General features: G+C 48.2%; 1 protein-coding gene across 2 annotated transcripts; it reads right to left on the reverse strand.

Annotated features, from left to right (window-relative positions):
• Positions 1-1084: 1084 nt before the first annotated feature.
• On the reverse strand, positions 1085-17516 carry FOSL2 (FOS like 2, AP-1 transcription factor subunit). 2 transcript variants are annotated; one of them, XM_051615507.1, is made up of 4 exons: positions 17249-17516; positions 11091-11345; positions 7292-7399; positions 1085-5835 (listed from the first exon to the last, which is right to left on the reverse strand). In XM_051615507.1, the coding sequence occupies exons 1-4, from the start codon at positions 17345-17347 to the stop codon at positions 5326-5328; spliced, it is 972 nt and encodes a 323-aa protein (XP_051471467.1). In that variant the 5' UTR covers positions 17348-17516; the 3' UTR covers positions 1085-5325. The 2 variants fall into 2 exon arrangements, with proteins under 2 accessions (XP_051471467.1, XP_051471468.1); XM_051615508.1 differs by lacking the exon at positions 7292-7399.
• Between the last annotated feature and the right edge of the window lie 200 nt (positions 17517-17716).

The following is a 17716-nucleotide window of genomic DNA, read 5'->3' on the forward strand; positions in this document are numbered from 1 at the left end:
TATAACCAGGCACCTGGCAATGTACCCGTTTGTTCATATTGAAGGAACATGCGAACTTTTAATTGTTCATGGCAAAGGGAGCTTTTTAATTACTTCAATTAACAGAGAGAGAAAAACTCCAGTTAGCTCTTGCTATACAAAAGAGTGTCCACAATGTCATTAAAACAAGATTTACAAGTGTCATAACTCTCAGCAGCATAGTCAACAATACAGCCAATCATTACAACTGAGCACCAAAGGAAAAGGGGGGAACACCACACCACCAAGGAATGGGAAGAAAAGAAAAGAGTATCGGGGGGTGGAAGGTGCAGAGGAAAAAGAAAAGTCATTTTTTCTTTTCAGTCTAAATTGATTTTATTCTACAAAATTCTACTCAGTTAAAATTGTAAAAGCAAAACCATTTTAATAAGTTCTTTCTTCATAGCAGCAAGCTTTCTCTAACAAGCTTTTTGTTTTAGTGCAAATACTGTAGGCCTGTATTACAGTAAAATAACAAGAACAGAAGAGACAACACCAGAGAGAATGCCTCAGAGCTGAGACTCTCCAGGACTGCAAGAACAGTATCAAGATCACAATGAGCAAAGAAGGGTCCCAATTCAGCAGTCACCTTTAAGAACCTCCTTGGCAGAATCAATTTCACCACAGACAAAAAAAAAAAAAAAAAAAAAAAAAAAAAAGGAAAAACCAAGATCTAAAACTTAACTTTTGAGGGGAAAAAAAATATAATGGTGCCCCCAAACCTTCGATAATCCTCATGGTTGCCTATTAATCACTGAGGCTTGATTCCACCTCTGACATCTGCTTTGCAGCACTGAAATGCTACTGATACTTTAAATTTGCCCCCAGGAGACTGGAATCAGAGTAAGGCCCTTTCTGTATCTGAGGATCTTAAAGCAGACTTTAGTGACACTAGTAACTTATCGCTCTAATAAAGATGCACTATCCCTTATTGATGTTACTTTGAACTACACAGTATATCAAGATATATACAACACTTCATCCTCTCACTCAGCAAAAACAATTGGATACCTATTTTCTACACATTTTAATATGGTTTTAATATCAAGTAACCACAAACAAGAAAGTGGAATAACCCTTTAATCATACAAGATAGGAGGGGAACAATTAAGTAAAACAGGATGGGATTTTATTATTATTTTGTATTCTGAGATTTGTCCTCAACTCCACCTACTGTTCACAGAGGAATGATAATGCATCTTTAGAAACATCTCTTTTTACATTTTATACAGACAACAACAAAACCCAGAATCTTTTATTTAAAGAATCAAAAAAAAAAAAAATTATCAGCCTAAAAAAAGAAGATTGGAGTATTTTTAATGCTTTATTATATCCAAGTCTTGAACAGAAAAAAAAATGTAAACATGATAAATAAATAAGAAATAAAATGTAGATTGTTCCCCCCACCTCTTAAAATATTTGACTTGGCCTTCCTAATGAAAATGAACTTTTAAGTGTCATAATGATAAGATTACTTACATTTCAGAAGTCTGTTTTAGAATGGAAAAAAACAACAAAAAGGGGAAAGAAAAAAAAAAAAAAAAGGCAATAACCGAACACCAGGAATGTGATTTGGGAGGATGTTAAATTAATGGCGGGCAGATCTGCTGGAGCAGGCACAAGATGGCTGCCTGCCAATAAATAAGAATATAGCAGGGAGGAGGGGGGTGTCTTAGGTTTGTTTTCATTTTGTCTTTTCATTTAGGATGAGGGCCAGGTGGATCCTACATACAGTAAGCAGCAAAATTAAAGGTTCAGATGAACTAAACAGATCATTTAAATAATAATTATAAAAACAAAACAGAGAGCTACTGTCCCCAGCATGTTGGTCCCAAATCCCATCACACCACAAGCAGTTTGAGACTTACCCAGTCTCCACACCTACAAGAAAGGAATGGATGAAGGCAAGGCCACAACTGGGAAGGGGGAAAGAGGAACAAGGGAAAAACTAGAACAGCAAACATGACCTGGAAGCTGAATGTTGCCTCCAGTGCAGCTGCAACTGCTCCTCCCAGTTTGGCATTGGTTAATTTAAGTTATTATTAGAGGCTTCATTGGGACATTTGCTAGAGGGTTGACCCAATACCAGCTGAAATTCCCTGGGCCTTTTTATACTGACTTCAACAACTCTTGATCAGACACTAGTTATAAGAGCTCCCATATCTCCGTTACATGCAGAACATGGAGACACTGTACATTTAGGAACTGGCAGGGAAGATAATAATGGAAAATACCATTTTGGGGATGGGGAAGACAGTCAATTCCCAAAAAGCACACCAATAAACCTGAAAAGAAGGCAGCGCCGGACCAAAACAGCAGCAAAGCTCAAGTTGTACCTGTCTGCCAGAAATTAAACAAATGTAAGGCTGATCCACAAAATACAGAAGGCAGGAGACCAGCGATCCCAACATAGACATCCTCTGAGAGATCTGAGTGACAAAATGGACAGGCACAAGGTATTCAGGGCTTTTCCCAGATACTAGAAAATAATCCTCTTTTCTGGGCAGTTTCACATGGCTCCTGTCAGTATCACAGGACAAGAAAAGGGACTGTCCTGTGTCTGAGAAGGTTGATGACAAGGCAGCAGGCAGTGGGCAAAGGCCAGCTGCATGCAGCTCCTTTTGGCAATGATTCAGTGACCAAAACCAAAGGTAGGCTTTTTCTGTTCCACTAGGAGTTAGGCTGCATTAGGTTTGAGGAGGCACCTGGCTTCCCAAAACCCCTAGTAGGAGTGCTCCTGATCTCCTGGGAGACAGCAGTCCTGTTCAGATGGCCTCAAAAGTAGCTGCATCACATTAGGATTCACCATTTGTCTATGTTGTGTTCTGCTCAACAATGGGTGGAAATGACAGTCAGAGACATTTTATTGAGAAGTTTCAGATTCTTAATCCAGAGGGGCCCAAACAAGCATCTGGCAAAATGGAGACCATTAAAGAAGCAGCAGTTTCACCTGAAGTGGTATCATCTACATAAAACCCTATGAAAATAGGATCCTCTGTGCTAACTACAAGAAGTTTAAGGTTTACTTTATTAAAAAGGAAGTTTTGATGGTTTGTGTGAGGAAAAAGGAACTCCTTAATCAATTTTACTTATTATGTAAGTTCAGTTTGAAACCAGTTCGCTCTAGCACCAGTATAATGATCAAAGTGTTTAAGTAATAAAGAAAAAGCCTGAATCACAATCAGCTTTATGAAGCAAAAAGATCACTCTGACAGGTCTGGTAAATACCTGGGTTTAAAAATAATAGTAGTAATAAAAAAGCAAAGCCTACCTTTAGAGCCAAAGTAGTGTCCCTTTGAAATGATTCAAGGAATGGGCAGTGGCCAGGGTTTGAGGGAAGTCAGCCCTGCTGAGTAAAGGTCCAGTTCCACTAAACGGAACCCTATTAATTCCAAGTGGAGTTGGCGGGGATTGCAGCAGATTAGCATCTTGCAGGACTGGCTCTATAATTGCATATTGCATTTCTCCAGGTCCAGCCTGACCAAGAAACACCCTGGTTTCAGTTGATTACATATATATATATATAAATATATATATATATAAGAACAAGAAAATCTTACACCAAAATAAATAGCTGCCAACACAGCTTCAACAGGCAGGTTCAAAGAGTTATCCCCCAAGTGGCTTAGCTGGTAAGCTGGGCAATCCTAGTGTGCATATGGTCGTGGTTCGTCAGTGCCTTGACATCAACAGGAATTGAGCTTGGCTCCAAACAGGAACAGGTTACACACGTTACTGTTTTCAGTAGTAAACACCAAGGCTGGAGAGCTTGTGCCCTCTGTGCGCACTTAGGAATAGCAGCCAAGCCCACACATTGGAGAAGGTTAAGAACCCAGTGCTAGTGGAATAACCCTCTGATTTGTTTTTTGTCTTCATGCCAATCAATCCCAACAAAACCAGACCAATTGCCAAAAAAAAAAAAAAAAAAAAAGAAAAAAAACAAGCCACAGACCAAGGTGCAAATAACAGCAATCGATTTTCCTCTGCTGTTGATTTGTCATTCATAATCCGAGTTTATCAGAAGCTCTCTTCTAGTTCAAACAGGTCATCACTTCAACCATGCCATTCCTGCTGAGTCAGGAGTGCCTTGTGGCCTGTGCTTTGCTGAAAGTTGGACCAATGCCTTCCCCCCAGCCTGGGAAACTGGGAATCTCTGAGCAAACACCCACTAGTATCAAATGGTGAATGCACACTGCTGTGTTTCCCAATAACACATAAGTCAGCAAGGGTACAGGCAGCTACTTTCACTCTCTTATCTGCTGCCAGTCTCCATCCTAGATTTATAGGAACATGGTGCCACCTCTTTTTTGGTAGCATGTTCTGCAAAGATGGCCAAGGGGAGGATTTACTAACAGGAAGAGATCAGCCTCTGAGTCAGGAGCCCTGATGGGGAGGAAGATGCAATACTCCCTAGAGAGCGGGCAGCCCAGGGAAAGTAAACAACAAGCAGCAGATTTCATATCCACTAAACTAGGGTAAAACCCTGCCAAAGACACTGGTAAGTGCCAGCCCAGCAGCTTTTCTGATGCTGCTTTGGCCCTGAGATACTAACTTGTTTTTTGAGGAGCCCAAGGGGATAAATATATCTACATTTTAAAAAAGAAAGGCTTCCACATGAGCCTCCTGCTGTCTCTGTTCACTGCCTCCATGCCACAGGCCAGGGTTATGAGCCCTGCCCTTGCTGCTGAGCCCCTTGGGCTGCTCTTGATCCCCCCTCTGCTGGACCTGCCAGCCACCCCCCTCCTGCCTGGGCAACCCTATGTTTTTCCCACAGCCTGTCCGAAGAGGAGAGATCCTAAAAAGCCTTTAGAGTTCAAAGCAACTGGATGAAATGTCATGGGATCAACAACATTGGAAATCATAAGCAGAGAGAAAGAGGGAAAGAGAGAAGTTGTAAGATCAACTAACCAGAATGATCTAAGCACAGAGCACAACCGATCAGATCAATTCACAAAGGAAAGGGACGACTAGCAACTGTCTGCAGCTCGCCTCCAGTCCTGGCCAGGAGTACTCCTCAAGTCCACTGTGGCCGTGAAGAGGTTTCCGTAAGCAGTCCCTACAGAGGAGACATCACCCTCTCCAAACAGTCCTGGCACGTCAGTCCCACTTTTGCCATTTCCTGCCTCCAGGGAGCTGACATTGGTCCTTACTCTCTCCTTCCTGGAGCTGCAGCACTTCCCCATCCTTGTTCTTGCCACCTTTGTGCTTGAACGATCCTGTGCCTGTCTCTAATCCCATGGAAGAGGGCTCCCCCCATGGTGCTGGAGGGGATGTAACACACTGGCAAAATGGGGGGCAACAGGGGGATTACAATGCCAGCAAGGTGGGAGAGTTCAAGGAATCTGAGGATTGGTCACCACTGCTGCTGCTCCTCCGGTGAGCTTTGGAGCAGGACTCGGATGGGGAGAGAGGAGACTCCTGATCCAACACGCTGGGGTAGGTGAACACCAAGTTGGATGAGCCAGGAGTGATGGCTGGTGTTGAGGTCACCACAATGGGAGTGTTGAGTGCCTCCTCCCCATAAAAACCTCCAGCAATGCTGATGGGCTTAATGACAGACCTCTGGGCTTTGTCAAGGACCAAAGAGGAAGATGGGATCTCTTCCTCCACAGGCTCCTGCTTCACCACCACCGCTCCGCTTGCTCCAGTCCGAACGCTCTGGAGGCTGCTGGATGGTGGGCTCCTGCGTTCCTCAGGGCTGATTTTGCACACAGGGCTGTGAGCCACCAGCATAAACTCCAGCTTCTCCTTCTCCTTCTGAAGCTCAGCAATCTCCTTTTGAAGCACTGATTTCTCCTCCTCCAGCACTTCAGTTTCCTGCAGACAAAAGGGGAATAAGTAAATATCAGAGACTCTTTAACTGCTCCTCAGCTGGAGCATTACCATCAAGTCCAGCTCCCATCTGGCATGGGCAGATACACCCCAGACTCTTCTTGAGCCAAGTAGGTCATTGACAGCTGAGCATTTTGTGTTTCATGTGTCTACTAGTAGGCTACTCCCAAACTCCACCAATCTAAGGATTATAAATAGTCTTCTCATGAGCTTGCCTTAATTTTCTCATGGCCAGCTTCTACCACTCTGTCTTGGCCTGTGACTTCACTCTTGTCTCTGGCTGCCTGCCTGAGACACCTTCGCAGAGAGTACTCGGCTCTTCTCCCATTGTTTTTTTGTCTTAGCTAAGTCATATGCTTTTCACTTAGACAGAGGTACTGTGCACCAGTCTCTAAACTATTTCCATCTTCTTTCTGTAGTGCGTATTTCAGATTAGGTCTGACACTTCCCTGACTCTTGTACAAAGGACTAACACTTTCACCTTCACTGGATCACCCCTTGATGCATCCTAGGATTACTACATTTACCTTTCCCGTGGTCACAGCACATTGATGGCTCATAGTCAATCTGTGAACAATTAGTACCTTCCTGTGCGAGGAGCTCACCATTTCACAAAAAGCTCACCCCCAGTTCTTCAAGATAAGACCTCCCACTCCTATTATTTTAGTCATGACAATCCTTAAATTCTTCCTATAGATGTCCTGCCTCCCCTACACCCAGAACACCTCCCAGCAGCACATTTCACTGGTGTGACTTCACTGCTGCTCCTGTGCTTGTTATTAAGATCACTGAATAAAACCAGCCCTAGGCTGGTTCTTGAGCCAGAGCGCTGGAGCCTTCTCCCCAGCCTCTTTCAACAAAACCCAACCTTGTCTCCTCTTCAGCCAGTCCCTCACTCACCCCACAGGTCTCATGCTCACCCCTACCTTCGCAAGCTTAGCTAGTTATTTCCCCTTGGCACCAGACCACAAATCCGTCCAGTGCTTCCTTTGTACAGTAAATCTGTTACCCCTCATCCAAAGAAAAGTTAGCCTACAGGATGCAGCTTTGATAGATACACATACCATCTGCCTCATTTTCTACTGCTTTCAGATGATCCTACTATCTTCAGTGCTTTTGTCCTGAAAGTCTGCCTTTGAGGCACGCAGCATTGTAGGGACCAGACCATAGGGTGACTCACACCAGTTGGGAGGCTACAAGGGAAAAGAGCTCCTAGCACATTCTGGGCAGTCAGCAAGGTGGAGTTCAGCTCCTGAGCTCCACGCCCGAGCCCTCACCACCACTGATGTAGGAGCAATGCCACTGGGCAGCCTTAGAAAGTGAAAGCAGCGTGTGTTTTGTAGCAGCTTTCTCAAACATGCTAGCAGAGGGAGAGCAATGTCCTTCAAGCTGGTCCAAAGGGTGGGCGACAGGGAAGGAGAAACGTATGCAGAGCACGTACCGCCTGGAGTTTCTCTGTTAGCTCTCGACGCCTGTTACGACACTTAGCAGCTGCCAGCTTGTTCCTCTCTCTCCTGATCCTTCGCTTCTCTTCTTCTTCAGGCGACAGCTGTGGGCAAGTGCCAAGAAAACCCACAATCAGATCTGAGCAAGGCATTCCTTGAAGTTTGTGAAGATTTAACCGCAATGCAAAGGAAAAAGGCCTGATCCAGCAGGATGCTGAGCACTCCCCCTCTTCACTGATGTCAGCAGAAGATGAAAGTGCACAGTATCTCTGCCTGCACTGGGTCTTAGCAGAAGGGTGAGGAGAAGATGGAGCAGGGGGAAGATTGTGTAAGAGGACTGTGAATCTCTGAATCTGCACCAAGGCCAAACAGATAAAAGATGCTCTGATTGTTTCACAACTTGGGTGGTACATTAAGCAAAACCAGAGCATGATGTTGTAAGTGTCTCTTTCTTGAAAGAAAATATCTGCTGCTTCCCACACAAAAACAGTCGTTAGCTTGAAGGTCGGGGATAGGGTGGAATGGGAGACAGGGAAATCAGCAGAGCTCCCATGAAGTCCATGAAGAAACAATGATTTATACCACCCAAAAACCTGACCTCAGATTTTTGAGCACTCGGCAAGATAACACATCGTGCTTCTTGCATCAGCAGGAAAAACTCCAGTGATATCAAGGACTTCCTGAGGCCAGCTGACATCCTCACTGATGTAAATCAGGAGCAATTCCACGGAGATCCATCAGCAACACTCTTGCGAAATCAGAGGAAGTGAATGGGAGCCCACAAGGTCTGGTCAAGTCAGGCCTAGCTTTTGGGGTTTGAGACAAGGTTTTACACACATCCTAGGAGCAGCAGATCACCTGGCACCACAGCCAAGGCCAGGGAGCTGGTACAGCAGCATGTGAGGAAGGCCAGCGTGGCCCAGCTCACTGCCGTGGTGGCACACAGCACGCAGGAGCTGGTGCACAGAGACCGCCGTGGGCATTCACGGCATGTGCTTGGCCACACACCCTCCTCTGCTGTGGACCAACCCTGTGCCCTGCACTTTATCCTCACTGGGCTGGTGTGTGCTGTGGGGGCTTTGACTCAGTGACTGCAAACAAAAGTGAAACCAGCACCCTGCAAAGCATGTGTCAGATCTCACAGTGCACCAGAGGATTATGGAAAGGAAAACCTTTTCATAAAAGCTTTCAGTTTTAATATCTTCAGGGGCTGCCAAAAAATTGCAAAAAGGACATTCACCTTTTTACTAGCCTTTCTTTTTAGTGTTAGTTTTACTCTAACCTCATTCTGGTTTGCTTTGGTTTGTTTTATTTCCTTAATTTTGTTCTTCACAGTTTCAGGGAGTTTACTTCAACCTCTGGGCATTCCCCTTGCTCAGTTCTGCTTTTCTGGCGTTTTGTTCTGTGGCTGTGATTTCACCTGCAGGCTGCATGAGCCCCAGATCCACACTGAGCAACACTAGCGCTTCTAGGACTCTAGGACACAGGTTTTGGGCCTGAAAGCTTTTCCATCAGCAGATCACAATGCTCTGTCTCAGGGTTGGAGGTGGGGGCGGAGGGGTGAGAGGGTGTACCTCCACCCTGCTGGGAAGCAGCCAGTGGGGCTTTGGCATACTCCCCCTGAGCAGGGATCCCCCACAGGCACCACTCTCCCCAGTACAGCTCTGCCTGCTCAGGTCCCTGCCCATATGTAAGCAGAGTAAAACTGTATTTGCACACAAGTATCTGATATATGGCAATGCTTTAAGCATGCACATAGATTCTGTGCTGACCTGGGGCCTCTGTCTACAGTTTACAAAAGCCCTTTCATGCTTCAGAAGCACAGACCTCACTGAAATACATTTGGACTGAAATTTCTCCTCACAGGACCTTCAGTCATTTTTAAATTATCTGTTTCAGAGGCTATGCTTTGCCAAAATCATATGGGCAGGGCTGAAGCCCCTAATCTAGATGTGCTTAACATTATACTAGGTCTGAAAAGGAATATTCTGTCAGTGGTTGCTTGATTTGATTGAAAGAGGTTGGATTTGCCCCTGGTGTACACGTTATCTGTAGCTTGTCCAAGCCAAATACGTGCATTCGGCGGCAGAAGCATTCGTCAAAACAGGTTCTTTTCATAAAGCATGACACAAAGTTTTCCAAAAAGGCACTCCGATGTGGTGTCCAAAGCTCCAACAGCAGAAACCTGAGCCAAAGAGCCACGGTAAAGTGCCCGGATACTGCCTAAGCACGTGTCTAATCAAAAGGACTTGGCTTTGAATGACCCACAATGAAGAGCTTGCAAACAAGCCACAGGCCAGGAATTGCTTGGCAGGCATCCTTCAGCAAATAACTCTGAACAACAAATAAAGTGGAGAATATGGTGATCTCTTCACGGCCAATTTGTGAACACAGAGGCAGCATTTGTCAAACAAATTAGTTGTTGCTAATTATTCCCCCAGTTCTCGTGAGAGTTTCCCTAGCTTTGGACACCAGCCCTGCATGCAGGGAACCAGGAGGTAGCTCCAGCTGGTGCAAAGGGCTGGCACTTTCCCGAATCACCATGGCTGCCCAGTCCTTCCTCCCAAAAACAGGTCCTCAATGCACCCATACACGTTCCCAGGACAGAGGTGCAGCTCACTATGGACAAGTGACTTTAACCCCTTCCCTGCCTCTTGGGTCTAAACCAGACAGCAACTGTATAAAATAATCTGACTGTGAATCAAAACAGATGACGTGGAAGTAAAAGTAGGGCTGGTGAGTCTTATTAGAAACAGACCTCATGCAATAGTCTGTGCTCGTGTACTGGGGGTGTGCAGAGCATCTCATTACATTGCTCTGCAGCGACCCACACAACTGCTGCTTGGGAACAATTTGGGGAAATCTACTTTTTTTTTTTTTTTTTTTAAAGGAAAAAAAAAAAAAGGAAAAGAAAATAAATCAGCCCAGCACTGTGGAAAGCTATTCACCAGACAGCCCTGGAGAAGGCTGTTTCTTACCAAGAAGAGACTGACATGGCTGAAAGGATTTCCAGAAGAAGAAGTGCCTGAATCTAATCCACCACCCTGCCCCAGCACAGGATCCAGGGTCCTGGCTCCATAATCCCATCAGAAAGCTGAGCATAGGGCAGCAGTGGCACAAGCCACCCCATCCCTGCTATGAAAATACCACTGGGTCAAGAGCAGAAAAATCTTTGCTTATGGGATCCCCACCTCAGCGCTGCAAAGAGACCAAGTGATTGCATGTTTGTAGTGGGAAGGTGGATTTAGACCCCAGACATCCAGAAGGCTTTTGCTACTAGGATTGAGGTGCTCTAGGGAAGCTGGTCCTCCCTGCATGATGCTGGCTGCTACTGGTGGTATCATCCAAAAAGTGAGACTGAAACAGCGCAAGCTGCCACAGAGCAGATATAAAACACCATTTGGGTGTCAGATTTGTAAAGGACCTACATAAAAACGCCTTTGCTTGCTCAGAGGTTTCCTTCTGCCTGAAGTGGAAGAGACACTCAAACCGAAACCCAGGGCTCATCTTCAGGGTTTCACCTGCTTTTGAAACCGAGCCGCAATGCGGCCCAGTGGTGCAAAGCGTTTGACGGAGATTGGGCAAGTCTCACTGTGTGATGAGGAAGCAGCAATAAAATCACCCTCACACTCTGTGTCACGCTGAGAAACCCCAGCAGCTGTGCAGCATGGGGGACAGACGTCGGTGCTGCCCTGTGAGGCCAGGAGATCCCGAGACAGAGAGAGAGCACAAGGGGGGAAACCTCTGTACACCTGTTTTCGAGGCACCCCCAGCCACTCTCCTCGCTGTGGTTACCTGCTCGTCTCTCCGTCTCCGGCCTACTGTGGTCCCGATGGTTTTGATCACACCAGGTCGCTGAAGGGCCGTGTGTCCGGCCACCGAGGAGAGCGGAGGCAGCGGATGGCTGTAGGGGTGTGAGCGAGAGTAAGGGCTTGACATGGAGGTGATGACGGTGGGCTGGACCATCCACTGCAGGTCTTGGCTAGTTGTGATGGCGTTGATCGTTGGGATAAAAGCACTGCCTGATCCTGGCATATCTACTCGAAATTTCTAGGAGGAAAGGCAGGGGAGAAAAGAAGGAGAGAGAAGAAACTGTCAATGAAAGCAGAACATAAGTGGTTACTCAGAAACCAGCTAGACCCTCAGGAGCTGCACCAGTGAGGATCAAAGCAGCACCCAAAGCAAAAAGTTGCAGCATCCCAGGCTGCCTGTGCCTGCTGCAGCCTCTCTGGGGAAGGTGCTGGGTTCAGGTGCTTGCCCTATGGAGCAGCCCTGCCCACTCCCAGACCCCTTCCTCATCCCCCCTACACTTCCCCAGCATCCTCTATTCTACTCGTCTCCTGGGCAGCATCCCCACTGCCCCCTGCCTATGCCCCCTGATCCTTCCAGCACGGACCAAAAGGGGAATTAAGGGTTTTCTAGAAAAACACTTCTCTGCTAGGCAAAAGAAAAGGAAGAGAAACTTCAGTTCTGAATTGCCGTTACCAACCAGAGCAAAACCTTCTTCTACTAAAGGATTCCCCTGAAATCTGGGCTCGGACCACACAGGGTTTGGTACAGTGAGCACAGCAGCTTGCTTCTTTTTCAGTGGTTCTGTGCTGGCCGCACACGCAGCACAAGCAACCTGGCCCTGGGATGGTTACGTGCACGGATATGTATTTTAATAGCAGCCTATAAAATAGGTCTCAGGATTCAGATCGGACAAGTTCCCTGCAGCTCTCTGCACTGTCTAGACAAAACAAGGCAGCAGTAAAACCAAGGCAGCAGGTAATGATCTCCTCCAAAATACATGTACACCTTGTTTCAGACAGAGGTAAATCCATCTGGATAATATGCTGGCACTAAACTGCAAGGAAAACAATCACTTGTCCCCGGAGGGGGAAGCAGGGCAGAAAGAATGCTTTTGTCTATGCAGGGCTCCTTCAGGAGGCTTTCAATGGTTCAACTGGGTTTTACAGACAGACATGCCTTGCTTCAGCAATCACTGTGCAAGGGATTGGGCTAGTAAGACCAGCAGCCATCGCTACTATCAATTTTTAAGTCATTAAATGATCCCATGAAAAGTGCACATTCTTGGGTCCACAAACCAGCTTCCCAGAGAAGTGAGAGCCCTTGCATCAGCCTGACCTCAGCTCAGGTAAGCGTCCCAGATAAGGGACAGCACTTCAACACAGATTTCCTTTTCAGGGTGTGCCTAGTCAAGCACCATAAGTGCTTTGTTAAACCAATGCTACTGCAAATAGTACTTCACATTCTGATAGCTACAGCATTTCAGGCCAGTATTAGCCATAAGAAGTCCAGTTGCCAGCGTCTGGAGACCAGAAGATCCAGTTTGGATACCGACAAATGCTGACTTACAGCTTTGGACAGCTCAAAATCTAGCAAGAAAGGACAGGAGAAGAAAGGAATTAATCAAGTTAAGTGGGTAGGGAAATTACACAGATGGTATGAGACTGGCATGAAGACCTTAGCAAAAGCCCCAACAGAACCTCAAAGACTCATCCAGAGTTTGAGTCCAGCACAGCCTCAGCATGCCCCACATTTCAGAGTGCATGCCATCTTCGTCACCTCTACCAATTAACTACAGAGGGCCAGAGCTGCAAACTGTCAATGCTATAGAGAAATTTACAGGCACAAATCCCCTTCTTTGCTCTGCCCAGTGTAGGTTGTGGCCACATGGCACAGGAGAGGATGGATGCCTTGGTGCCTTCACAACCATAAGACAAAGGGATCTTAACCCTGCAGAAGGGAGGAATGTCAAGACTAGTTATACCACAGGTGCTCAGGGGACAGCAAGTTCTGCTTTCATCTCCACAAATGGCTTCTACCGTGGCCTTTGCCTACCTGTGCCGCCATCCCTCCTGTACCCAAAAAAGCAGAGAAGACAGGCTTCTGCCTTCTTAGCAGGGACACTAGAAAGCTGTGGCTGCAAAACATAACGAGATCTTCTGGTGCTTTGCTATGCAAAGGCACCGTTTGCATTCCAGAGGAAATGACCTTTTGCAGTAGTGCCAAGTTACTGCAGCCTCCAACACCCAACGACCTGCTAAAAATTCCCATCAAAGGTCAGGAGAGTCAGACCCACCAACACATCAGCCACATAAGATACAAGTGTCTGACACAAAGATCTGTCTTTGAGTTATTGATAAAGTGACTAAGCCACTTGCAGTCACTCTTGTATTCAACCTAGGACCCTTCACTAACACTGGTGGAGGCCTCCTGGACAGCAACGGGGAGCTGCTCAGTTCAGTCACATCCCTCAGCAGCTCCACGGTACTTGCTTGCAGACGCAGGGAAGGGACCAGTCAGACTGCAGTCCTTGTCTGTACTATGCTCCATCTCTTTCACCACCTTCTTTTCTAATCCCTCAAAATAGCTTTAAAATTTTCCCGAACCTCTATTCTGTATTTTTCAAATGCAGTATTTTTTCCCCCAGATAACTAAGAAGACACACTGCTGTGACAGGCTGACTCTTCAGCTATGGGGTGTTCAGGCTATCCCTGGGTTTTACAGGCTGACTGGTCAGGCTTTCCCCACATAACTCGCTTTCTCTGCTAGGACACTGCACTGGATAAGCTTTGCCATGCCAAAACACTGCTGACCCTCCGCTCTGCCCAGTGGCTGCCAGCTCTGATGCCTGGGACACTGCTGGTTCTGAGTTACCTGACACCTCCCTGCACAGTCCATTTGAGCACCAGCCTTCTTACTTTGGAGCTCCAGACCTTTCCCCAAAACTGCAGCCCCAACTTTTCTACCCCTTCAGAGAGCTCAAATTCTCCTGGCAGTACCACCTGCACTCACCCAACCCCTGCTTCTCCTCTTTCCAGACCCCCTCCTGCCATTTCCTCATCCAGGACACCCACCCACACACAGCTCTCCTCTCCTGACCTGGGAGAGGCTCCTAAAGGGAACTCTGTGCCAGCTCTCAGTTCTCCTTATCTAGGAGGAATTCACAGCACTACAGAAAAGATGTGGCGATAACCAGATTGCAGGGCTACACAGGCAGCACACGCTCAACCACGAAGCCACCACTCTCCTCCTGACCCAAGCAACATGCAGATGAAGGTATCATTAAAAGAAAACAAGAGCTAAACAGCAAATAGAAAGAGTCCTGTCATTAAGAGTAATGAGAACTGAGATTTGTCTCTGCTCCGCCTGAAAAATACAGTGTTGGAGAGGAGCCTCCTCTGATACATAGTAGAGGGAGTCTCCAGTGAGTCCTGCCACAGGCAGGGTCAGGCTACAATAGCAGGTGGCAACATAGGTGCACAGGCAGCACGGAAACATTTCAGGCTCTGGCTCTGTGGTTCCCTCCTCCATCTTTACAAGGCGTTTCTACACTGCACCTGGTTGCGTCTCTGCTCCCCTCCATACTTTCAGTTACATCTCTAACAGCAAGCACGGAGCAGCACCAGAAACTGGCCTCGAAAAGGGTATGCTGACCACAGAAAAAAAAACAAGCCCGACAACAAATCCACCAAAAGGCCACCCAGGGTATCTTCTAACAATACAGAGTGTATAGGATATATCCTATAATGAACACAAGGCCCCTGATGGCTCTCCCATGTTAAAGATGTCCTCAAAGGAAAACTGGACAGAGCGCTGAGATATCCAAGAGGAAAGTCAGCCAGACTAAGAGAGTACACAAACTCTTCCCATGAAAGTCTATGTTTACCACATGGCAAGTCACTGATTAGGAAAATAGCATGACACGCAACTTAAAAGAAAAATGTTCCAGTGCTGGGTTGTATGGGAAAAATAATTAAAAAGCATCAAAGTTTTGGCTCAGAGACACAGTTTCCACTTAAACATGTGACTGATGCATCTTTTCTTACTTTGGGGAAAAAAAAAAAAAAAAAAAGGAAAAATTTCGACAATGCATATTTTCTCTAGCAATAAAACTTAGCAGATCTCCATAGACCAGAATCAGCAGAACAGCCCAACTGCTAGGGTAAAGGCAACGCTTACATTTGATCCTAATCTACAACATCTGTAAGGATCAAGGGAAAGACGATGCACAAGGCCTTGAGAAATCTCCTGGATTCTTAAAGAAAACATTTCTGTTCTCGCTAAACCAGCATCCAGCTCAAAGCCCAGTTTCAGATAGTAACCCTAGAAACTGGGCTCTGGCCCTTGTACCAAATGCCGTGCACGCTGCCTGGGGAAGACGTGCAGCCCCAGGAGGGAAAAAAAAAAAAAAAGGGAAAACCCACTTATCGGTCAGACCTCGATAGCTCAAATACGAAACGGCGCCGGAGTTCCACGACCTCCCGCAGCACGCGCTTGATCCCAGCACGCTGCCGAATCCGAGGAGGAGGAGGAACGGGAGAGCGAAAGATTTGCAACTCGCCGGGCGTTTCCAGCTTCTCAGCCCCCTCTTCCTGCTCCCCCACCTTGTCCTGGCATTTACCGTAAAACAGGGAACGAGATCTAATCCCTGGAAATCTCGGCCCGCAGCCCGCAGAGGGCACCAGCGAGATGCGTTGGGAGCGGGCGGGGAGCGGAGGCGAGTCATTTCTGGTAAAACTTCTTTAATGTGAGGAATGTCACGGGCTGGTACGGTTGGCAAAGTTTAAGACTGGACTTGTTTTTTTTTTCTCTTCCCCCCCTCTCCCTCTTTTTTTTTTTTTTTTAATAATCCTATGACTTCTTGAAGCGAAGGCAGCGATGTGCTTACTCTGCCAGTTTGCTCATAAAAGCCACATAAGAAATAATAATATTGTGCTAAAGGGGCGGGGGGGAGGGTGGGGGACAACTCTGAAGAAGTAAAAAAAGAGTGAGGCTGGGCCAGCTGATGTAAACAAGTTATGAAATAACCCAGGTTTGTATAACTCCCCCGATTGTGTAATGGCTTCCCCAGAAGTGGTGGATTTAGGTGTGTAAGTCATTCCAAGATGTTTTCTTGAGAAAACGAAAAGGAATAAAACCTCAAACCACCCGACTAGCCTTTTAGGTCCGTGAATTCACGCCACTTCCACAGGAAATATCTCCCATTCTTCAAGTGCCGCCCGGCAGCGGGAGCTTGCGGGGGGGGGGTTTGGAAGGCTTGGGGAGGAGGGGAAGGGCGGGGGGGGGTTAGCACCGGCCGGCAAGAAGAGCGCTGCGGAGGCTCCCGTGGAAAACCCTGCTCGAGAAAGAGCTTCTCCCGGTACGGAGAAGGAGCAGCCGGGCAGAGGGTCTCACCGGTAGGAGAGGCAAAAATAACGTCACCGCCACGGAGCTAAACTGTGGGACACCGGGGGTGAGAAGCGGGGAGACTACCTCAGGCACTTAAAAGAGCCAGAGGCCGCTTCAAGCCACCCCTTGCGCGTTCTTAGGGTGGCTGAAAGAGCGCCTTGAAAGTAGCTGAGACGGCACCTCCCAAAGTCGCAGGGCTCAGCCCGATGGAAGCGATCCCAGGACAGTGTCCGCGGAGGGGCGGTGAACGGCGGGACAGAGAAGGTCCCGAGGAAAACAGAAGCAGGAAGGAGGAAGAGTGAGATGCGACCGTGTGTTTGCGCTACCGGCTTCGGAGAGGAGTTGCCCGCAGGAGCCCTGTGATTTCCCAGCCGGCCCCGACCCGCCGCCGCGGCGGGTCCCCGGCCAGCGGGCGGTCGCTCCCCACCAGCGCTGGCTTTTCCCGCTCCACCTGGGGCCGGGGCGGCGGCAGCAGCCTCCCGCCGGGCGTTCCCCATGCTTGGGGCAGGCCCCTGCCTCTCTCGGCACCCCCGGCCTCCACCGGGAGCGGGGCTCCGCTCGGCGTCCCGCCCGAAAGGGTCGCGACGCTGGCTCGGGAAGGAGGGAAGGAGAGAGCCGGCGCCCTGCCGGGAGCGACGGGACGGGACGGCGGCTGCGGGCAACCCGCTCCCCCGCGGCCGGCGCCGCTCCCCGGGCGTGGCGGTGAACTCCCGTGCCGGGAGCGCTGGCAGCAGCCTCCGGAGAGAGCGGGGGAGAGGGGCAGCGCCCGGCCCTACCTGCTGGGCTGCGCCGCTGGAGTAGGTCTCGGGATGTCCCGGGGAGCCGCTGCTGCCTCTGGAGGAGGTGTCGAAGTTCCCGGGGTAGTCCTGGTACATGGTCCGAGGTCGGGCCGGGGGAGCCGCGTCCCCGCCTTCCCGCACCGACACCCGCCGCTCCCCTCGCTGTCTCCCCGCCCCCTTCTCCCTCCCGACCGCTTCAGCTCTTGCCTTTCGCCTCCCAACGCTCGCCGCGGGAAGACAAAAAATGATAATGATAATAAAAGGCTTTGAGGGGGGCAGAAGGGGTGAAAAAAAAAAAAAAAAAGTCGGGGAAAAAAAAAATAGGTGGGGGGAAGAGAGAAAAAAGAAAAATGAAACGATAATGCAAGAGACTCAGGTGGCAGCGCAGCGCCGGGAGGGCAGGACGGGAGGTCTCGGCGGACACCGAGCGGAGCCGTGCGCGCAGGCAGCTGCGGGCAGCGATGT

This window comes from Apus apus, chromosome 3, assembly GCF_020740795.1.
Source record: "Apus apus isolate bApuApu2 chromosome 3, bApuApu2.pri.cur, whole genome shotgun sequence".
NCBI lineage: Eukaryota > Metazoa > Chordata > Aves > Apodiformes > Apodidae > Apus > Apus apus.

Excerpts from the sequence above, each read along its gene's own strand:
- FOSL2 (XM_051615507.1), bottom strand. The coding sequence starts at position 17,347 with ATGTACCAGGACTACCCCGGGAACTTCGACACCTCCTCCAGAGGCAGC. Across the intron at positions 11,346-17,248 it reads CCAGCGGCGCAGCCCAGCAG|AAATTTCGAGTAGATATGCC; the intron begins GTAGGGCCGGGC and ends CTTTCCTCCTAG. Across the intron at positions 7,400-11,090 it reads GGAGACGGAGAGACGAGCAG|CTGTCGCCTGAAGAAGAAGA; the intron begins GTAACCACAGCG and ends ACTTGCCCACAG.